The sequence below is a fragment of the Rhipicephalus microplus genome, chromosome 5 (genome assembly GCF_043290135.1).
Source record: "Rhipicephalus microplus isolate Deutch F79 chromosome 5, USDA_Rmic, whole genome shotgun sequence".
Lineage (NCBI taxonomy): Eukaryota > Metazoa > Arthropoda > Arachnida > Ixodida > Ixodidae > Rhipicephalus > Rhipicephalus microplus.
Window position 1 is genome coordinate 150,099,923 of NC_134704.1, and position 21,644 is coordinate 150,121,566.

At 45.1% G+C, this 21,644-nt stretch overlaps 1 protein-coding gene and 1 long non-coding RNA gene across 3 annotated transcripts in view; both read right to left on the minus strand.

Annotated features, from left to right (window-relative positions):
- The window catches only part of LOC119174181 (uncharacterized), a 90,184-nt gene extending 84,986 nt beyond the window's left edge, over window positions 1-5,198 (minus strand). Inside the window, exon 1 of the mRNA XM_075896043.1 lies at window positions 4,689-5,198. Within this exon, the coding sequence (XP_075752158.1) occupies window positions 4,689-4,808 (120 nt within the window). The 5' untranslated portion in view covers window positions 4,809-5,198. The remainder of the gene's footprint in view (window positions 1-4,688) is intronic.
- Window positions 5,199-14,002: 8,804 nt separating this feature from the next.
- Window positions 14,003-19,875, minus strand: LOC142817413 (uncharacterized). 2 transcript variants are annotated; one of them, XR_012895219.1, is made up of 3 exons: window positions 19,788-19,875; window positions 16,436-16,537; window positions 14,003-14,200 (listed from the first exon to the last, which is right to left on the minus strand). It is a non-coding gene; the product is annotated as an uncharacterized LOC142817413 (long non-coding RNA). The 2 variants fall into 2 exon arrangements; XR_012895220.1 differs by lacking the exon at window positions 19,788-19,875 and adding an exon at window positions 18,353-18,642.
- Between the last annotated feature and the right edge of the window lie 1,769 nt (window positions 19,876-21,644).

Below are 21,644 nucleotides of genomic sequence, written 5' to 3' on the forward strand. Positions count from 1 at the left end.
AAGCGCTCTTTGAAACTTTATATATAGATCAGCTTCACTGGGCTTTGTTCGTTTAGTCGATTATAAGGTCTTCGTGGCGCCGCGTCTGAAGAAAATGTGGGGCCTATAGGCAGGTGCGCGCTTCGTATGATCGCAGTTTTATGTTACGTGGGCGCGGCTGTTTAAGGGCAGTGCGTGATTTGTGACGACGCAATCAAAACGCGCTTTGTAGTCGTTGTCTTTTTTTTTTTTGCTCCTGAATGCTGGTGGAGGCTATATTAAAAATTTACGAGACCAGAATAGAATGGTTAGCTCGAGATTCTAGTCCACTGAGCTGGTCAAATACTTCGTACAAGGGCGTTATCGTCGAGTGGAGCTAGCTAAACTTAGAACAAGCGCGTCAGCAAGTAACGTTTAAGCATTCGTGCAGCAAGAAAATGGAAAACCAAATTTCCTTCCAACAAATGGCACTCCGTTGCGAATAAAAGCCGTCCAGCCGTTCCAAGTGTCCTCAATTATTTTTTTTTTTGTTCATAAAGACTTAAGTTTTTCTGGTTCGCTGTTTGTTATCGAAAGACTTACCCGTAAAAAGACGTTATTTGTACTCGTGGGCAAATTTCGGCGGCAATGAAGAGAAAGTTACATGGGCGGAGCTACTGCTCTTGTACTCCTCCGCGACGTAGTCCGGTTCAGCTCGCGTTTTGAATGACAGCCGTGTTCAAGTAATTCCACTGCCCACAATTGGATACGTCCGCTTACACAGCCATTTGTGAGTGAAATTCGACACAAGTTCTTTTGACTAGTCGTCATTATAGCTGGAGGGCAACGCGCGCTTACCTAAAGACCATGGCGCCATTTTGATTGTAAGATGCATCTACGTAAAACGTACGACGTTTTCAGATGCTCAAACGCGGAAAATGACTTCAGAAAGCAACAACAAATACTAATATCTTCTCGGTGCGTGCAACGTCTCTTTATAAACAGCATTCGGTAGAAAATAATGTTGTTCTTTCCTACTATTTTCACGCGGAAAAGCGTCTTCGTAAGCGATTCTACGAGGTCCACGGGACGGCTTTCAGCTCTCCCATGATAGGGTACTAGGAACCCTAAATCGCTAACCACTTTTTCTGAACAAACACACACACACACACACACACACACACACACACACACACGCACGCACGCACGCACACACACACACGCACACACACACACACACACACACGGACGGACGGACGGACGGACGGACGGACGGACGCTTTTGTGGCACTATATTCTACAGCAGTGGCACTTGATGCCCACTTTGAATAGCCTTCATTGCCACAGAAAGTTGTCCCCTAGTAGAGAAGTTCGTGCATTTGAAACCTGCAGCAAGTTATCCCTATAGAAAATGCATCTTTTATTAATCCTTTAACCAGAATATTATCAGAACTATGAAGCTACCTTGCTCACCTATAATCATTGAATTTACAGCTAACAAGCACCAGTGACGGTAAACGCGGCAGGGCACAATTGGCATCCTATTTTCGATTCTAAATCATTTGTTATACAGTGCGCAATACTGTTGTTTGCTACTCACAACTACTCTCAAACGCTGAAAAATGAGTAGTTAGTGTGTGTGTGTGTGTATCCTGTATCTTCGACCTCGACAAGGGGAAAACCTTGTAATGGAACACTTAGACGACCAAACTGGAAGAAATTGCGCGCTCACCAGGCAAATTATCTGTGGATGTTCTCATACTGTACAATACGTTCGCATCGTGGACAAAATAATATAAATTCTACAGGTATACGATCCCAGCGTCTTATTGCACATGCAAGTACTGCAGTTAGTGTAATATTGGCGCGACGTTAGCAAAACTGACGGAAAACTAAACATATGGCTATAGCTCGTCTATGAAGTTTGCAATGTCAGGAGCTGAATTAATAAGTGATTTCAGTCACCATGTTTTGATCTGCGACATTAGAACTGCGCACTGATACGGACTTGGGACGGGATTTTTCAGGCTTTGTATTTCGCCTCTGTCTCTTCGACATTACTCCGGAAACAAAGTTGAACGTGGCTTCTTGCATTCAAAGAGCACACGTGTGTGACCCGCAAAAGTCAGAATGACAAGACTTAAGAATTGAGCCTTTGCAGCTACACATTTGAACATGAATGTGATTAGCAAAACGTTAGAACGGTTTAACGGTCCTTATAACAATTATCACTTAACCGTAGTATCTACCGACTGTACAACGCCGCACGACGGCTACCGGCCTTCATAAGTACTGTGACTGAAATGGCCGCCTGAAATGGCCGCATGCAGTATGAATGCCGTTTATTCAACGTTTAAGCGCTATTTTGCTGTCGTTAAGTGCGACACTTAAACAAGTTGAAGCGTTTAACGCCAACGAGTGCTCTCATTCAGTGAGAGTAAGCACAAAGGCCATTTCATAAGGCTGCCGCGACACGAATTTAGTCATCTATTTAACTTTTGAGGGAGTTTTATTTGTCCTAACTTGATTTATAAATCGTGCTATGGAGACAGGCCACGTAGCAAAGTGTGTTCTCTTCCGATAATACATGTTCCAACAATTTCCGATTCGCAACACTGGCTCACGGCAAACATGCGTCGTGCGGAAAGGAATGCGTTACAAACGTGAATGAATAGTTGTTGCAGCTCTCTTCGCAGATGCAGATGTTCGTGTGATTTTGGAAGACTACAACTGCCTAATGCAACATAACTCAAATATTTCGTTTTATTCACTCGTTAACGTACCATATTGTTACTGTAGTGCAGTGCAACTATACTAAAGTGATAACAATCCCAAGCACTTCAACCCGCACACAGTCTATAACATAGCGGCGTTCAGTTATAGCAAAGAGAACTGGCACAAAGAGAACTGGAGTATTTGAAAAAACAGCCTCGCAAAACGTACTGGGTCCGAGTTCACGAAGCTTATCTGTTTAATTGCCCTGCAGTTTCTCACCTAAATATGACCGGTATTAGGACTGGAGGATTTTTGTTCATTTTTTTTAGAAAAATGCTTGCGTAAGTTCTTTCTTTCTTCGAAGCAGAACTCCAGTATAACATGCATTTCTTCCTAGGTTCGAGGAAAAGTTTCCTTCAGAACAACTCCGGCTTTTGTCTTGTCTAACATAACTTAAATTGCTGCATTGCGCACACTGAGCGTTATAGGCCTAGCAGAGGAACATTGCCTCAAACAAGAGTTTCCTAAATATGCAAGAGAGGGAACTAGCGCTAGTGTTTATGAGAACTGCAACGCACGGGGCTTCAGCGAGCATGGGAAAGATGGGTAGTACACAGATTTGTCTAATCTTCGTACTTCTGGCTACGTGTGTGTTCATGTGGCTAGAAGCTGTTTTCTCACGAAACAAAAGATCCGCAAATGGTCAGCAGTTACGCTTCACTGTCTTAATTCATTTAAGCTGACCATTTCAAATCTGGTCACGAGGTTCAAAAGGGTTCGGGCTTTTCTTCGAAACAAAACCGAAACACAGCAATAAACGAAGCCACAACTGCGATTCGCCGCCCGCAAGTACGATGACTAGGCAAATCCGTGTATACTACCCATCATTCTCATGCTTGCTGAACGATCGCAGCGCCAGAGTCCCCTTAATAGTTATTTTAGTAAACTCCATTGCCTCAAAGGCAGTGGCTCCCCGCAGGGCACTCGTGGTTTATTTTCCTTTTCCCCACTTTGGTTATTAAATTTGTTGAGCTATAACAATCACGTTTCTGTTAAAACGGGACTCGTCCAAACCATTCTGTGCAATGTTACGCATAGTAATTTTTTTCATGTTCTTTTTGCGGCCTTTTTTTCTTTAGTGTATACTTTTCGAACAATGCGTGTTTCAGCGCATCATAGAATCAGCACAGTCGTCGCTCCTTTGGTTACAATATGCGACATCTCAACTGATACAGCGTACATGATGCTCCATCGCGTAACCATCTTCTGGCTATAACGAATCCCTCGATGCTCCCGCGTTGGCGATTAATTAATTCAACGCTCGCGTGCATCGCTGAATCAGGTCGCCCCTTCCCGGATGTATATAACATTGTGAAAACCGTTTTCCTTTCTCGACCACTCCTTCACTCGCAGCTTTCTTTTTATAAATTGGAACAAACCACCTGAATTCTAGAACAAATTATGATGCTTCTCCTTTTTAGTGTTATGCTTAACTAACAAAAGCCGTCGCAGCTTTCCGGAGCCTTTACGACTTTGTATATAACAGCAAATCGGCTCGTTCTCCAGACTGCGTGGCAGCGCTGGCTGTCTATGCGCGCCTTTTGGGACAACACGAACGACTATTTCTGTATACGAAGTAAAGCGTTTTTCTCTCTCTTTTTTTTATGACTGCAAGAGAGATGTCGTATAATTGAGGTGTCGTCCATGAGAACCCACCTCATTCATTTTGGAGCTTGTGGTTGCGTTGTACCAAACAAAATAAATAAATCCCCTTGCATGCGTTTGATCATATCCCAACAACTCTCTACACGTTCTTTTGACCTTAATATATTATCTTAACGTGCGCGTGTTGATTTTTATTCTATTCGATTGGTTTTCTTTATTTTTTTAGTTCGCAGTGTAGACATCAAATGCTGCTTCTAACCCCTTCAAAGCCCGCCTGTTCAGATGTAAGATAACTCTCATCGCATGAAAGCTTTTACGAGCTAAGCAATATGGTGGTTAGGTAAACTTACATCTGTGGTTTGGGGACCAGCAGTTGTAGATTCTTCCTCTGCGAGGACCACACTGGAGTGATCCATCCAGACCGCACACAGCAGAAGCAGTAGAAGGGTGGTCTTCCTCGCCGCAATCATTGTGGACCACTTTAGTGGGGAAGTAGAAACCGGAAGCGAGATGATTCGGATGATGCACAACTATCGGGCACCGTCGTATGATGCACGAGGCAGGAGCAGCCGGCACTGTGGAGCACGCTTCGCAGTCGAACGGCGTTTAGAAGAAAGATCTCAAGCGCACTAACGTGGACGACGACGCGAGCGCACCTGCGGCGAAGGCGAACAACAGGGGCGCGCCCGGAAATCGCTGCACGACTGAACACAGCAAGTACAATTCCACCGAGGAAGCCGGACAGGCAAGCTTTTAACGCAGCAGTGTTTGCAGTGCGGGGCCAGGTGGCTGAGATAGCGCTCACGATCGTTACGCCTATAACGGACTCTCGCTCTCTCTCGGCGTCGTCTGCTACTCGTCTGCCGGCGCGTCGTCTGCTCGGCCGCCGAAGCCTCTCGTTCGCCCGCGGCGTTCACGTGATCACGCTGACGTTGCGCCGTAACCGTTACAACGCTGGTGGCTTTCGGCGTCGCGCCCGGCGCCCGCTGCGCGGGACCGGTAAGCCACGGATGCCACGGCGCTAAGCAGCGCCGTCGAACCGGCGGCGGCTATCGGCACTCCTCCGTGCGATTCCGGTATGTGGCGCACTCCATTACGGCCGGCCCCACGCGCACCGGCCGATCATCGCCATAGTTGCGTGCAGCGAAGTTAAATGTGGCTGTCGTCGAAGGGCGTCGTGCATCCGCGGCGGCAAATGGAAATGCGAGTTCCTTAACAGAGAAAGCTGGTTGTACGGTCAAGTAAAGCGTGTCGGGCCGCCGGGTGCAAGGTGGTATATCGCAACATTTGTCCGAACACTTTGATTAATCAGTATCGTAGCCCAACATATTGTTTTTGTTAACCTTCAGGCCTGACATGGAAGTACTAATTATACAACAAATCACCAGCACATGAGCTGTCTATTTTTATACCATGCTTGACGTTAAAAAAGACACAGCCAATTGAACCAATCTACACCAAGTAAGTTACCAGGGAACAAATGTGTCAACTCAATAGCCGTATTCCGCCAGTTTTCGTAAGGAGAGTAATCCGAGGGAACATTAGCTGAATTCACCTATGTCGTAATGATGAGGACAGCATCCAAGTTTTCTTACGCAAGCGCATTGAAGTAATAGCAGCCAAATAGCATATTATCTTATATGAATATTGCTTGCATTCTCCCTGTGACTTGACCGGACTGACAATGTTTGAATGGACTGAACGGATGTGTAGATACAACATTATTGAGCATCCGGCAAGGTTTATTGTGACCCAGAGTTAGGCCTCCTGGGCTTAGGAACGTAACGGTCTTGTCTTCAGCCGCATTAACGCCGCCTCACAGGCGTACCACACTACCCACGCCTGGATACAGAGGACTTCGCTGCGCCGAGCGGCCGCACACCTCGACGACAGCGCCTCCAGAGTCTCTGCCATCATTCAACTAACTGCATAACACCTGCACAACAGGTGTTGGCGTATTGCGGGCCCGTCCGGGCCCGATTCGCGCGTATCGTGTCTGGGAAGATTAGTCTTAGATTGAATGGGTTAGGGAAGGCATTCTTCCGAAGCTGTCTCTATCAATCATAACAAAAATTCTTTTTTTCATTTTGATAGCATACTTTTTTCGTCTGGCTGCAGTCATTGCTGGCTATACCAAAATAATAGGCACCAAAATATAAATGCGAGCAATATGAGAGGAAAGTAAAGAATTGGGATAGCTACGCACAAGTGCTCTCAACGCTGTAGGAACTGCGAATCTGGTGGTGTTGTTTTCCTCCTTTCCATAATTGTCAAGCCTTTTGCGGACAACTGGCCTTAGAGACAGACTTTAATCAGTGTCGCATTCTTTTTTTCTAACCAGGATTGGGGAGAGAGCTAGCTCTCTAGCCCCATTCATGTGCGCGAGTGTGATTATGATTCCTGTGCGCGAATGTGGCTCGCTGTATAATGTCAGCATCCTATGAAGCAACTTGACGTTACCCCGTGGCAATAGAAGCTAAGCTTATCCAAATTCCCCTTTTGATTTCTGCTGGCTATTCGCTAATAGCCCACTATCTGTTGATGGCAAACAGCAGGCCCTGGCAGCTCTGGAGAGAATGAGCACAGGCCTATGTAAGAAAGGGCACCCGAGAAAATGGCAGCTTCGCGTTCCACTTGTAAACTCTCCTTGCTGCGCACCATGGCAGGATGTGGCTGTGCTGGTGATGGCAGTGTCTGCCATTCGCACAATCTGTTTTCTCACCAAGCCCGAGAAGTGGTTCATGACTCCTTTAATGGCTGTCAAAGCGAGTCATGTGCCCGTAAATAATTGCAGTGTGGAAGGCTAAAAACGTATTATACTTTTCACTTAACGCAACTCTCGCGTTCTATCATGCGCGCTGACGCCCACTGATGATACTTCTTTCCCCCGAGTCATCTCTTTCCGCGTAGTTCCCAGCGCGCTCATCTGGACTAAAAAATGGAGAGAATGTTTGACGAGGGCAGGAAATCCCTGCAACTCCAGCCGTTCTTGAAGGATTCGAGAAATTTCTGCAGCAGTAGATTCAAGAGTCAATAGGGAGTTTTCGAATTGGGCTAGAGAAATAGCGTCAAGGCCACTGCGCATCCACAAAACCCAAATTGGGTTTGGGGTTGGGGACCCTATTTCTCGAATTTAGCAGGAGCCCCGAAACCTGCCCAAAAAAGTTTTCAGTCAGACAAGCGTGACAGCACCCACTGAAGTGGCGGCTCTGGCCAAACCTAGAGTGACATAGAGTAGGGGGAGTGTCTTAATTGCCACAGACTATATTCAGAAATTCTTCGCACCTGCTTGACCCAAAGCGTCCATACGTAAAAAAGCTTTGGGACCCCAATTCGAAACTCCCTAATAAGCTCCGATAATGCGCTCACTCGATGATTCCTTGGGAAAATGGTGGAGAATTATTGAAGGGAATGAAAAAGAGTCTGTATGCCGTCATGGTTCAAGGTTTCCTTGATACTCGGTCAAACCGCCACAAAGAAGACAACGCTGTGCAAGATCTAACATGAACCGTACACTCGGGCATAACGAGCTAAAAAAAAATCAAAGCAAAACAGGCGCAGTAAAGAGGATATCAAATAATAATTGTTAGGCTTTAAGATACCAAAATCACAACATGAGGGACGCCGTGGAGGGATATGGAAACTTCGACCACCTGGGGTCTTTGACGTGCACACAAATCTAAGGGCACAGACTTCAAGAGCGTTCACTTCCCCTGAAACGAAAGCATCTGCTGTGGTCGGGATTTGATCCCGCCACCTTCGGGTAAGCAGGTAATCATCTTAACCAGTAGACCACTATGGGGGGTAAGCAAAAAAAATATCGGCATCATATAACAACTGCCAAGTATACACCGGCTAGACCAGCAGATTGTTCATTAATACGCAAACTCTGAGCTTGTGCTCAATCACAGTTAGTGCTTATTGCTTACTGGTAAAAACTGAGTAAATATAACCAGCGTATTTCAATGCCGTCTATTTTCTTTATATTTTTGTAAATGAGGCGGCGAAGACGCGAAATCCAGCGTTCGCCATGCGTTATATGCTCTTGTCCCACGTATTTACGAAAACAAGCGTATGCTCGGAAGACACACCCCTCTCTGCTTTAATTGATCGTTTATAGCGGTTTCGTGGCCCTTCGCGGTGGGCCATGTAAGCCGTTTACTGACCCCGCGTGAGCACCTACTTTTGGCGTTACTTCTTTTCGTTTACATTTCCGGAGCCCTCCACTACGGCGTCTCTCATAATCATAGAGTGGTTTTGGGACGTTAAACCCCACACATCAATCAATCAATCAATCAATTCTTTTCGTTTACGTGTTGACTGCGACACATATACGTGCGACGCACGACAGCGCTACACGAGTGCTCCCGCGTAGATTTGTTACGCCTTCTGACTGGTTAAGCCAAGCGTGCCACATCGCCCGTTGTGTGACCCGTACGTGATAAGCTTGCGACCCATGAATGCATGACGTCGTGGTGTATATATGCGTCTTTCGTTCATCATTGTCCCCATCTGCGCGACACGTGAAAGAATGGTTCTGCAATGTGCAAGTGAAAAGGCGTTCGAGTGCCGAGGTATAGCTCGTCGTGTTATCTATAAACACGCGACTTGACGCGCACCAGTGGTGCCGGTGACGTAAGTTACACGCCCGGGAGAGTGATTGAGCAATATATCGCCCGAGTGAGCGTAACGCAATCCAATCTGTTGCAGCCGGAGTTTCCGTAGTTCCTAGGCAGCTGTGCCAGTCGAAAACAGTGACTACAGCTAACCAACACTGACGTTTACACACGTGTACATCTCTGACAAGGTCATTCCAATGTACGAATGTCATGAAAGTCCTCAGTGATTCGGGATGCCACGGTCAATATGGCCAAAGTAGAAGAGTAGCCCAGGTAGTTGTGAAGGTGTGGGATCAATCAATCTATCTATCAATCAGTGAGAAAGTCAATCAATCAATCAATCAACTGTGTAATTTCACAATACACAGTAAGAAAATACACAGAAGTCACATAGTAAAGAATAAAATTAGGGCCTAACGTGGGAGCGGCCCGTTTCGGCCGCTCCCACGGTACCAACAAGTGAATATATTAGCAAACAGCATTACACTTGCTACAAATAAACTAGCTATTGATGGCATCAAAACATTACCTAAGGGAAAATGTACCTATCTGGACCACAAATGTGCATTTAAGACCACGCTGTTGGCCATACCTAACACATAATTAGTGGACTTCCAAAAGATACTTGGTATGAGCAATTGCTACAGAAATACACGTGAGCAAATTTAGCGCACGAGAAGGAACGATTGCAACGGCGAAGGGGGGTAATCGGCTGCTGTTGGAAGGCCACCCTTCCGACTTAGCAGATGGTGTGTCCAAATAAGATTCAACACGCAGGATGTCCCGCTCACCATTTCCTATTTTGGTGAACTTTACTGTGTACCTAAGCATTAGTGCCAAGAAAATTAGTTCCGAACTTTATTTTGTGAAAACAAGCTTTGGTCACCTAAAAAAATATATGTATAACTTTTGATAGTGAAAAATGCTTTCCTGCAAATTTCTCGATTTTTGACATTTGAGCACACGTAAATAAAAGAACAACGTGCCTCTCAATGAATGTATCTATTTGCCTTACAGAACAAGAGACATGCAATGTCCTCAGTAAATTATTTTTCTTGGTTGTTGAAAAAATTTAGAGGAAGAAAGTGACAAATATAGCAGCAAACCACGCTGAATACCTGTATTTCAGAAACTTTTTGCTTCAAACAACAGGATAACGAAAGTCAGCATATATTAACTTTGATGCTTTCGGTTTTTCTGATGACTCCGGCGGGTTGATGGCACTTTGTGTTATTGCATTATGGTGATGAAACGTAAGCGGTTTAGCATAAACACCGAAGTTTGAAAATATTTGTCTCAAAAAAGGCCATTTCTACTTGCTTTATTATCACTCCCGTTGAAATCAACAACATTATCTACTAACATTTTGTGTAAAAAACATTCCATTATTTTGGTTGTTAACGAATTGTGACACGTCACATGGGACAAAGTCAGCATTCTATCTGAAAAATTTTTCAATTTTCCAAACATTTGTGACTGTCGAAAATGGCCTTGCACAGCTCGAGGCCCGAATATCAGGAAGCCATTCTGGAAGAGGGCATAAAGAGCTTTCTTGAAGTATAATCCTTCTTTTCAACATTTTAACTTATTGCCCATTTCACTGTGAACAGACATAAATCAAAATGTTCATTGCACCGCACTTGTTGCTATAGCGTGTTTTAGAAGAGGCAGCAAATCTAAATTTAACGCGATCTACCACAGGACCGGGGATATATAGCTTTTATTTTGCATGCTGTGGTCTTTTGACGGTGACTGTATGCCTTTAATCCCAGGATGGCACAGCATCTCTAGCGAAACTAGCACAGAGGGTCACGTAAAGTTGTAGAAGACTGCAGCCTTGAGTATGTTGCCATGATATGCCCTATACATGTTTTAAGCACACACACAGACCTATAAGATATCTGAATGACAGTATGTATGCACCATATACATTCCACCATAGAGACCGATGTATGATTCCGAATACTAGAGTCCATAGAAAACAGGAAAAACACTATCAGCCTATACTTGTACTTCCCCCACGCCAAGAAATCCGAAGTCACAGTTTCTTCACAGAGACTAAGCAATAAATACGACAACTCAGGGTAATTTTACACGAAGTAGAGCTATAGGGTACCCGGTCTGGCGTAACTTTGCGCAGAGTAACTTTGCGTAACTTTGCGCACTTTGAGCAGAGTGCTTTGCGTGATGTCTACCCCTTCATCACGTACACAGTGCGTACAAGAGTATAATATGAGCTGTCTCTTAATCTCAGTCCAGACACCGCGCACGTCTGATTGATTAAAATTCGTAATTGATGCTCAAGCGACGCAGTTCGCCCCTTTTCCCTACCAGCACCCCTCCACACTCCTTCGCCCGATGGAACCTACCGGTGTGTTTTATTTCTGCTTGAGCCACGCCCTACTGCAGGATTCGCACACCTTCGCTCGCACGCGGAACATATGAGACACAAGGCCATGCTATTGATTTGGACTTTTCGCGAAAAAAAAAAGGTAGAGAGAGAATAAGGATGAAAGAATGGCAGGGAGGTTAACGATGGCTGAGCCTGGTGGGCTACCTTGCACTGGGGTGTGGGTAAGGAAAATAAAAGTTAGAGAGAGAGAAGAAGAAAAACGTCACTCATGCCGTCAACAAAATGGGACTTATCGCAGACAATGAGTTACACCCATGTCTTAATCAAATTAGCACATTCGTTGCATTAACTTGTATGCGTGGTCTCATGCACCCAAAATCTTGCTGATGATGAATCCATGATGGTGCCCCTTGCGTTCTCAAGCAGCAGACTTCTGGAGGCTTGCGAGAACTGCAGTGACGGTGCCAAGCAGTTGCAACACGCTTCAAGCTTTCGGTGTCTGCATCTTGCTCAACAGCACACGCATAACACTGACGAGGGTGCTGACCATGCCAATATCTCGTCCTTCGTCCACCAATAAAGTGTCCCTCACTGTCGAAGTCTGATGCCTCTCTTCAGGTGCATGTATCTTTGGGAGTTCGGGCTAAGCGTACCCTGCATTGCTGGTAGAGGTGCCACGGTCCTTAGAGACGGCGGCGTTCAGACTGGGTATTAGGAATGAAGTGTCAGCTCCACTGCTAGCAGAAGCGCCTTTGTTCTTAGAACGGACAGCGGCTGGCGCGAGTGGGGGAGGTGGAGGTGGTTTAGGACATGCTTCGCGAAGCGACGAGGTTTTGGGGGCTTTGGTTAGCGCCGGTGACGAGACCGTCGTTGCGTAATGGATCCAGCTGCTTCTCGGTATGAGATGTCATCTCTTGCCCTTTGCTTCAGTATTGTTAGCTCCCTTGGAATGAAAGAACATTCCTTCGAAGAGGCATCATGTATCCCATTGTCATTTGAGCACTTCAGTATCGTGGCCTGGCACGTGTCCTATTGTGGTGCCAAGCCATTGCATCGGGAACAGACGGTAGAGTTTGTGCACACACCACTGACGTGACCTAACTTCATGCACTTCCAGCACTGAAGTGGTATCGGCACAAAAGAGTGAACTGCGTGATGGAAGTGGCCCCCTTTTACGTGTGATGGAAGTGAATCGCTCTTAAATGTAATTCTTACGCATCGTGATTTTACGATGCGACATATATTTGCAGTGATAGCATCTTCCGAAGCCGGCTTAATCAAGACTGGTAGGTACGAGTTGTTAATGGCTTCGGCAACATCATATATTACCACAGTGCTCACTTCTTTGCCCAGCGGTAAATATATGGGAGTGGAGTTTCACCCCATTAAGTTCCCTAACTTCACGCAATCTGCCAAGCACAGTCGCATGAATGACGTGAAGCGCTAGAATATTCTTGCGGCTATTCACTCTGACTTCTTTTACTTGGTCCGGCACCAGTGCATCTAGATGTGCAGACAAGGCTTGCCGGTTAAGGCGTCTCATGATGTCACTAGCGAAAACTGGACGTTCTCAGAAATCGTCTATTTCTCTTGTAGTTCCTCACAAGCTTCCTCACTTCACTGCTTACGTAGCCGTGTACGGTGTCATCGCTGTCAGTGCCGCTCTCGGAGCTGTAGCGCTTCGTGGAAGCAACACCCGTGGTCATTCTAGTGTCCGGTAGTCTTGCGTAGGGCTCTACCTCCATCGCACATAAGCAGGAGACTGCGCTTGACAGGTAAAATGAAAATTATCCACAAAAAATCTTGGAACTCGAACATTCGGCATTCTGCCACACTGGCACTACGTCATCGTCTCCACTTTGCCCGAAATGTGACAGTGCCACCAATGGTGATGTTCAAGGCAGAAATGCACCTCGTGTGTTCATACAATTGTTATGGCAATAAAAGTAGTTATAGACGAGGTACTGATAAATTTAACTGACCACGAACTGTAAGAACACCAGCGAAACAAAATACTTGCGTAGTCTTGCATAAAAAGGCTTTATCAACCATATTCAAGTTCACTGAACTGTGTTGCTCTTGACTCGAAATGTTTTCTATTCTTTTAGCTATGAAATGCATTGTGTATGGCTTTCCCTGCTCTCAGTCAGCGAACTCGCTCGGGCCATGTGTGCACTTTTATTGTATATCGTGACTCATAAGTGCTGACTGTGTGCTTTACTGTAAGGTTGCATGAACTTTAGGGTCGATGCCGCGCTCGACTACAGCCCTTTTTCCTGCACTCCATAATTTTTACGCTACTGCATATAATGTAAAAACTTGCTAATTCAAACTCGAGGGGGTTTATGAAACTGTTCGATTTGAGCGGAGTTAGAATTTTGACCAACATAGCGACACACTTCATGCACTGGCAGGGCCCAGAGAAGCCACCTCCGAACTCGTTATCGTGAACTAGGTGCTACTACACTTGTGATAAGTGACTTCAATAATTAAGTTCATAAAGCTTTAATAGCGAACAGAATTTATTCATCAGTCAATAATAAGCCACAAACAAATACCGGCATGCATTGATGTGAGCAGTGGACCTTAATGGCAGAATATATGACGCAATTTATGCTCCAAACGTTATTTATTTACATGCTAAAAACATTCACTCTACAACAACAATAAGTCATTTTTATTTTCTCAGCGTTTCTTTCGTCACGATTCCTTGTGTGTCGTCTGTTACTTGCCCAATCGCTCCAGTGCAGCATCCGAAATCTCATCTGCGCAGAACTGCTGCTGTTTCGTTGTTTTGCATCTCTAGTAAGTTCATCTTGGTTTGGTTTTGCAACATATTGTGATCACTTTTGGCCGACTTCCACTTGGAGCGATGAACACGCGGGATTCTCTGTTCAAATTAACAATCGTGGATACAGACCTGCTCGAAATATTACACAGTGCTGTGCCGGGACCAGGACGTTAGTTCGAATCACCAAGTTCGAATGAACAAACTTTTAATGTAAAGAAACTTTAATGTAAAGAAAACTCTACGTGCTTTCTTTATTTTTTATACTATTTCATATACTTTACGGCTGCATTCATTTATTTTTATGAAATTTTATTGTAATTGATACCTCTGGTGTTGTTGCCTTGTTATAACAGCCATACGCGTAGATAAACCCTTGCAGTGCTTTCCAAGCTAAATGTACTTGTTTTCTGCAACGTAGTCTAATAGCAAGATGAAAAGGGCGAACGTTTCTTAATACTTGATGCACCATACCAATCAAGGTATGTGATCCGCGATTCTGTTTCCTGAAGCAAGACAGACAAAATATTCCAGATGGAAACATCTCACATTCATACATGCCGTCACCAAGACTTGACGTCAGTCACGGAGCTGAACCAGCCCATTATAACAATGGAAGAGTCCCCGAGTAGCGCAAACATGTCAGGTATACGGTTCTATAGCGTGCCTGCTACGAATGCATCGCAGAGCACGTTCTCCCATGAGAAGCTTTCAGAGCAAGCTCAGCCTCCATACAATATCTGTTGCTCGGTGCGCCTTTAAGCGCTTAGCAACATAGCAGGTATTCATTGCCGGGATCAGTATGTGAACGTTTGCCTTATTTGCACGCACATTTTCGAGACAATGAAATTAATTTAACAGGTACGATTTCTTGAGCGAGTCTCAATAGATTCGCGCTGACTTAACGCAAATCAGGCCATTATGCATCATTTTAAATAGCAATGACATCGTGCGTGTGCTTTTGAACAAAATATTTAATAACTGGAGTTGATTTCGTAGATAAACAAAGCTTGAAAATTGCCCTTTTCGACAACATACAGACTCCTCGGTGTCTCAAAACGTCTGTCTTTTAATACGCCTACAACGATCCTGTTTGTTGGCTTACTTGTTTGTTGCTTCATCTCAAACTTGCCTCAGAATAACCATCTCATGTCCTAATGTTCACACATTACAACACGTCTACGCACAGCCAGAAATGGCCCAATATCGGCAATACAACCGGGCCACTTGAAATACAGAGCCTGTTAGTTATCGTTTCCCATCAAACCGACTAAACCTGTGGTATCAAACGACAGGGCGCTGCTTTGTAACTGAATACTGCTAGTGGTCGTTCTCTCGTATCTGGACTACGTGCAATGACTTCTCTTATCACTAGTTGAACATACGAACAGTTTTCTTTCTACATTTTGTTCTCGCTCTCACCTGCTGAGAGATGTATTATTCCCACTTCACACACCTTCAAGTTCATTGGCACTGTGAATGCTTAGGGACGCGTTTGTGTAGGCAAACGTGAACTTACTGCATTTGTTTCATGTGTGCTATGAGAGTCGATGGCCGCATCACGAAAGCCGAAAATTCCTGCAGTGCTAGCGGCAGAGAAAAGAAGGAAAGTAGGAGGAAAAGAACGGCAGGAGGATTAACCAGCCTATAGGCAGCCGGTTTGCTACCCTGCGCATGAGAGGGGGATGGGGGAGATGAAAGATAAAGAGCAGAGAGCGGCAGAGAAACTTCGCTATCTTTCAGTAGCGATGATGTGCCATGGCCAAAGCATGCGCTCTTTACCAGCAGTTCACCAACAGTTCACTAATCATTTTTTTTTCGTTCAGACTGCAAAGTACTAGAATCGTCTTCCTGCCGACGTGGTGCACCACTTCAGCCATACATCTTTCAAGGCATCAGTAGAAACCATCATATACTAGTTATACCCACCCCTCATGTAATATCCCTCACGGCACCTTTGAGGTAGTGATAAATAAGCCCTGAATTTTAGCACCCGCCATACACCATTGCGCTGCTCTGTTTTATTGGCTAGACGTTTTTAACGCATGCGTCGGTGTGTTTGCGCGTCCGCTTGTCCACCTGAGTGAGGGGGGGAGTGAGTGAATGAGAGAGTGAGTGAGTGAGTTATTTAGTGAGTGAGTGAGTTAGTTAGTTATGAGTGAGTGAATGAGGGAGTGAGTGAGTTAGTGAGTGAGTAAATGAGTGAGTGAGTGAGATCAATTGAGTGAGTGAGGGAAAAATACATGGTTTCATTCATCCCGAAAAAAATGGGAACACCGTCTGAATGAATTCTCATCAAAAGATGAATTAAAGATGAATAAGAGAATGACTACTTACCAGTTAGCTCAGTTATCTGTTATTCCAAGCAGTGACAGTGGCGGCAACAGCCACCACCAAGAAAAAACAGAGTCGCACTGTGATGTAGCCGCAACAAGTATACTGCGGAGAGAAATATTAGACTACTAACTTCTTACCCCATCAAGTAATGGGTCTTATAGTAGAAGTTAATGAAACAAAAAACAGAAATGGTAAATTACTAATGCTACAAGAAGTAACAGTAAATAAGTTGCTAGAGTTTCGCCAGCCTCATAAGTAATTGAAAATAATTATTGTTCGTCTCTGAAAATTCTCAAATAAGGCGTTTTCTTCAGTCGCACTCGCACCTTAAGGATATTATAGTGAGGCTTAGGTTGATGCATGACAATGTGTCAGTAGCAACAAGTCTGTTTACTATATCTTAAGCGGGCAACCATTTTTCTTAATTTATATGATCTGATTCTCGGTACCAACACGAGCGCTGACAAATACGTGATGAAAACAAAAGATGAAGAATAATGTAGTGAGAAATTAACGAAAAATAAAAACGAGTGAAAGCTGGGATAAAGTTTGCCAAAGCCTTAAAGCTACTGTTATTCCCCGTAAATTTGCTCCTCATATGAAAAAGTAAGGGTACGGGGAGTGCGAAATTGCACTGCTTAGCGCCATTTTTCAGCAAAGAAAAAAGATAAAGAATACCAGGCTAATGTCGTGCATTCGACAAGTGACTGGTATACTTAAATGTATAAGAGAACGGCGAAAGAAAAAAATAGGAAAACCACTCGACACTTCTCTGTGCACGCGGAAAATAAATGTGGAGACAAGAATCTCAACAAGATTTTAGCAGCACCAATTTGCCATTTGGTAAGCGCAATAATATCTCTTCGTCATGGTTGGCAAGTAGCTTTTTTAAACGCCTTAGCCACGCGATCATTATACCGTATGGTGACGTAGCACACTTTGAACTGAGAGAAAGGGGACAAGAAGGAGACGACACTCGCTACGTATTACCATACGGTTTAATGATCAGTCACCAACAAGCCCAGATATCAACCTATATTGGCTTTATTCCAGTCCAGTCCTTGGTATAAAGTGAAGAGATATGACCAAAGTGATTATTAGTATTCTTAAAAACTAGTATGCTGCGTACCGACAGCGATGGTGCGCAGCTTCATTACCATATATACGGTGAAGCAGCAGTGCTAGAAGACCCAGAAGTCATTAAATTTGCTGGTGAAAAAATGGGTACTGTGAACAACGTTATAGTTGGAAACGGATGGCCCATCATCCCCAAAATTGAAGAAGGCAATCGGGATGAATTTAATTTAGTTCAGCTTCAATACATCGGTTTCTTCAGTTTAGCTTCAATAAAGTGTGACCGCGCTTCTTTAAGGGTCGTTTCATTGGTGTCGTTGGCCCTGAAACAACGGGAACAAAAACAAACAAACAACAAACAAAAAGCAATGATAACAATAAATACCAGTCATCTCATTCCCCGCCCGCTTGCTTGGTCGTTCACTCATCCTCCTGCACTGTTATTTACAACTAGTCACTCACTCATTAGCAGCATTCCAGATATTCAGCTCACCAATGCAACTCACTGAGTGCATGCCACCAGAAATTGAAGTTATTATTCGTAGACAAAACGTTTGCCCCGTGAAATGACGCATGCTAGACACCACGATATATTGTATGGGCCGCACCATGGACTGCACCAGGACTCTGGTTTCACTTACAAGGGTGTTTTTTAAAATATATATATTCTTATACTTCAGCCCCTTCACTTGAGATCACCGTTTCTGGTGGATCGGTTTCTGGGGTTTAATGTCCCGTAGTGACGGATGAATGATACGGGAGACGACACGGTGAAAGGATCCTCATGATTTCGGCCACGTTTATGGCTATACTCCACGGAGTGACATTGCAACGTACACGTACCTCGAGCATCCCGTTTCCATCGCAATGCGACCGCCACGCCACCTGGATAGAACCCGCGACTTCGGAGTGGGCAGCCGAGCACCGTAACCAGCGAGCCACCGCAGCGGCTGAGTCACTGTTTCTGGTTTTCTGCAACGTATGCTTCCCCCTACTTAATGCACATAGTAGTGCTCATTTCAGATACTACCCCATCTTCAGTTAGTAACTTCACCAGTAAATTATTGATGATGGTACCCCTTTCTCCATACGCCCCTAGTGAAGTCGATGCTCGCGACTCTGTCTCGTTCACCCAACGTTCTGCTCCTCTTGTACGCCAACGTGCGTCGAACAGTGTCCTCGACACTTCGCCTGACTCCGCGAGCTGTGAAAGACCTTTTGTTCCGGGCTCAGCAAGGAACTAGTGGTTCTCGAACTCGTTGCATAATTGACTCGTCGCCACTGCTGTCAGTCGCGGTGAAAAGAACATGCTGAACCTTGGTTGACATTCGAGATATTAAACTCACCAATGCAACTCACGGAGTGCATGCCGCCATGAATAATATCTTCAATTTCCAGCGTTGACTATCCTTGTAGTCGAATAGGAAACCTTACTGGTGTTAAAAGTTCCACTTCGTCAAAAGATCTTAGCGAGAAAGATGAGTAGAATTCACTGTAGATTGTATAGGTGCAAGTGAATGAAGTCGGGGCGTTAAACACACATGGAACGGTGAACTCAACTGGGGCACCTAAAATACTGCTCTAATAAATTCAGACATGATCATTCTATAATCTATGACCTATACTCTGCCTGTCGGATGGGAAAATTAGAGGACGGTTGAGCTTCGGCTTCAAAAGTAGATCGTAATTGCGTAATCAGGCCTCTTGCGCATCGCCTTCCGAACTCCTACCCTCTTGGATGTGTTTTCGGTGCATGCATCAACCGTGCCGTGAGGGAACAAACAGCTGTGCGCGTAACATAGCAAATTTCAACGTATACCATTGAATGCCCATAGGAAGTAGAGTTGTCAAATGCCCACTACAGCATAATCCTTCCCTTTGCGAATAAGCGAAGGGCCCACCATGCGTTCGTAGGACATCACGGGAACCTACGCAGCTCTTCGCATTGTTGATGGTTCTGTTGCCAATGATGATTAAATATGTCCGAGCGCTTTGTAATGGGTGCGCTTTTATAATGCCCATTAGTTTCTCAATTCGCATGTTTTGACGCCTGGCGCGATTCTATACGCTTCCGTAAAGAAATACATGATGTGTTCACGAGGCTCCTTCCGCTACGTGAAGTTCATATACTGTCTTTTTTTTAACGCAACTTCAACAAATATTGAGCTCAGGTATAAAACACCTGCTTGACACGCAGACGGCCTGGGATCGAGTCTCACTCGGACCCACAAATCTTCAATGATTATTCTAGTTGTATCATTCGCTATTTTTCACTCACGCACAAGGCGATGACAAGGTGATGACCAACGATGCGAACGCCGACGTCGATGCCGGAATATCCGCTGTTACGTTGACACTACTCAGACTCAATGCATTTTTACCTCACATACTTTTTCCTTTTTTTTCTTATTTCTCTTCGAAGCAGTTTCACGGTATGCGCTGCGACATCTGCCACGGCCGTGAACAGAGGAAGTGTATCTGTACTGTCGATTCATTACAAGCGTTGTCATCGACCCTTGCCTCACTCCACACGGATAGTCATTTATCACCTATTCCGGGTTCAAAACTTAAAGCAACGTTGGTTCCTGCACTGCACGGTAAGCGGTACATTCCTCTTCAACGCTTTCCATGTCTCAAAAGTTAAAAAAAGAAAAGGAAACACGGGTAAATTATTTCTTTTTTGTGTCTCCATTCCGTCGTTCTTCCCGATTCTAAAATAAAAAGACACGTGCCCCCTTACACGTCATCCTAAAACGACTCAAAGGCGAAAGTTGCCTTCCTTTTATTTTCCCTCTCAGTCGATCGTTTCGAGCCCCTCTACCCACGAGAGCTTTATGCACTGAACGCATACTATTCTATCGTCTCCGTGATTGAAACCAAGAGAAGCCTTCTGGACCTCACGTATGGTTTTAAAGTGCCTCCGATGTCAGCTCACCCTTGACCAACGACGTCTCGCGGTGACGTCGTTATGTTGTGTCACGATGACCTCATAAAGTTTGTAACTTGTAACGTCACAATAACGTCCTCTGGTGGCGTCATGACATCGGGACCACTTAGGCATCAGTCGTGTTGACGCCTACGCCTCCGGCAGTCACTTTTCCTGTTCCTTGAGTCGTCTAAAGCTTTCGTGTTAAGACAGCATGTCTTGTTCAAGCTGCTAGTAACTCGAGCATGCATAACACGCATAGTTGTAAACATCTTCGACCAAGATCTGTATGACTTGATGAAAGACTCTAAACGGTGAACTACAGCTCCAGCGACACTTTGACATACTCGTCGTTTGGACATCCCTTTAGTCCCCTCTGTAACTGACGCAGTCCACCCCACAGTAAAGGTTCTAATGGGCCCCGAAACTTCACGTCTATCTGAAACTGCGGGCAGTCCACGATCTTGAGCAGCCTTACTGCAGCTACAAGTGTGTTCTTTAAAAATTCAATCTTTTTGTACCTATTGTAGTGAATAAGAAAGACGCTGATACCATCAGGTCAGCTATCATCAGCACAAGAAAAAGGCACGAGATCGGCGATCAAGCACCGTCATCTGGGTTCGCCTGCCTTCCTTTAGAGCTACCACCAGCTTGCTGAGTCCTTCAATAAACTTCCTTTACATTTGGTGGATCGTGCTGGGTAACTGCATCACCTACACCCTGGAACTCCGATCCCGCATCCTGCCATCGACCATGCAAGTTGACGCTGCCCAACAGACAGCACCTCTCGCGGCTCCTACTTGCCCCAGCCCGGTTCACCAGCGAGACCCCCCGATCTTCTCGGGCACCGAAGACCAGGACGTCGAGGACTGGCTGTCGTCCTACGAAAAAGTCAGTGGACCAAACAGGTGGGATGACGCTGCTAAGTTGAGCACCGTCAACTTTTACTTGGCTAACGTGGCGAAACTGTGGTACACAAACCACAAATCCGAGTTCGAGAACTGGGCCACTTTCAAGCTGGCAATATCCTCGGTTTTCGGTCGCCCTGCTGTGCGGAAGTTGCGCGCCGAACAACGCCTGCGCTCACGGGCACAAGAACCTGGTGAAACGTTCACCGCCTATATCGGAGATATACTCGATCTCTGCAAGCGCGTCGATGCCGCAACGAGCGAAAGTGCCAAGATCCAGCACATTATGAAAGGTGTTGAT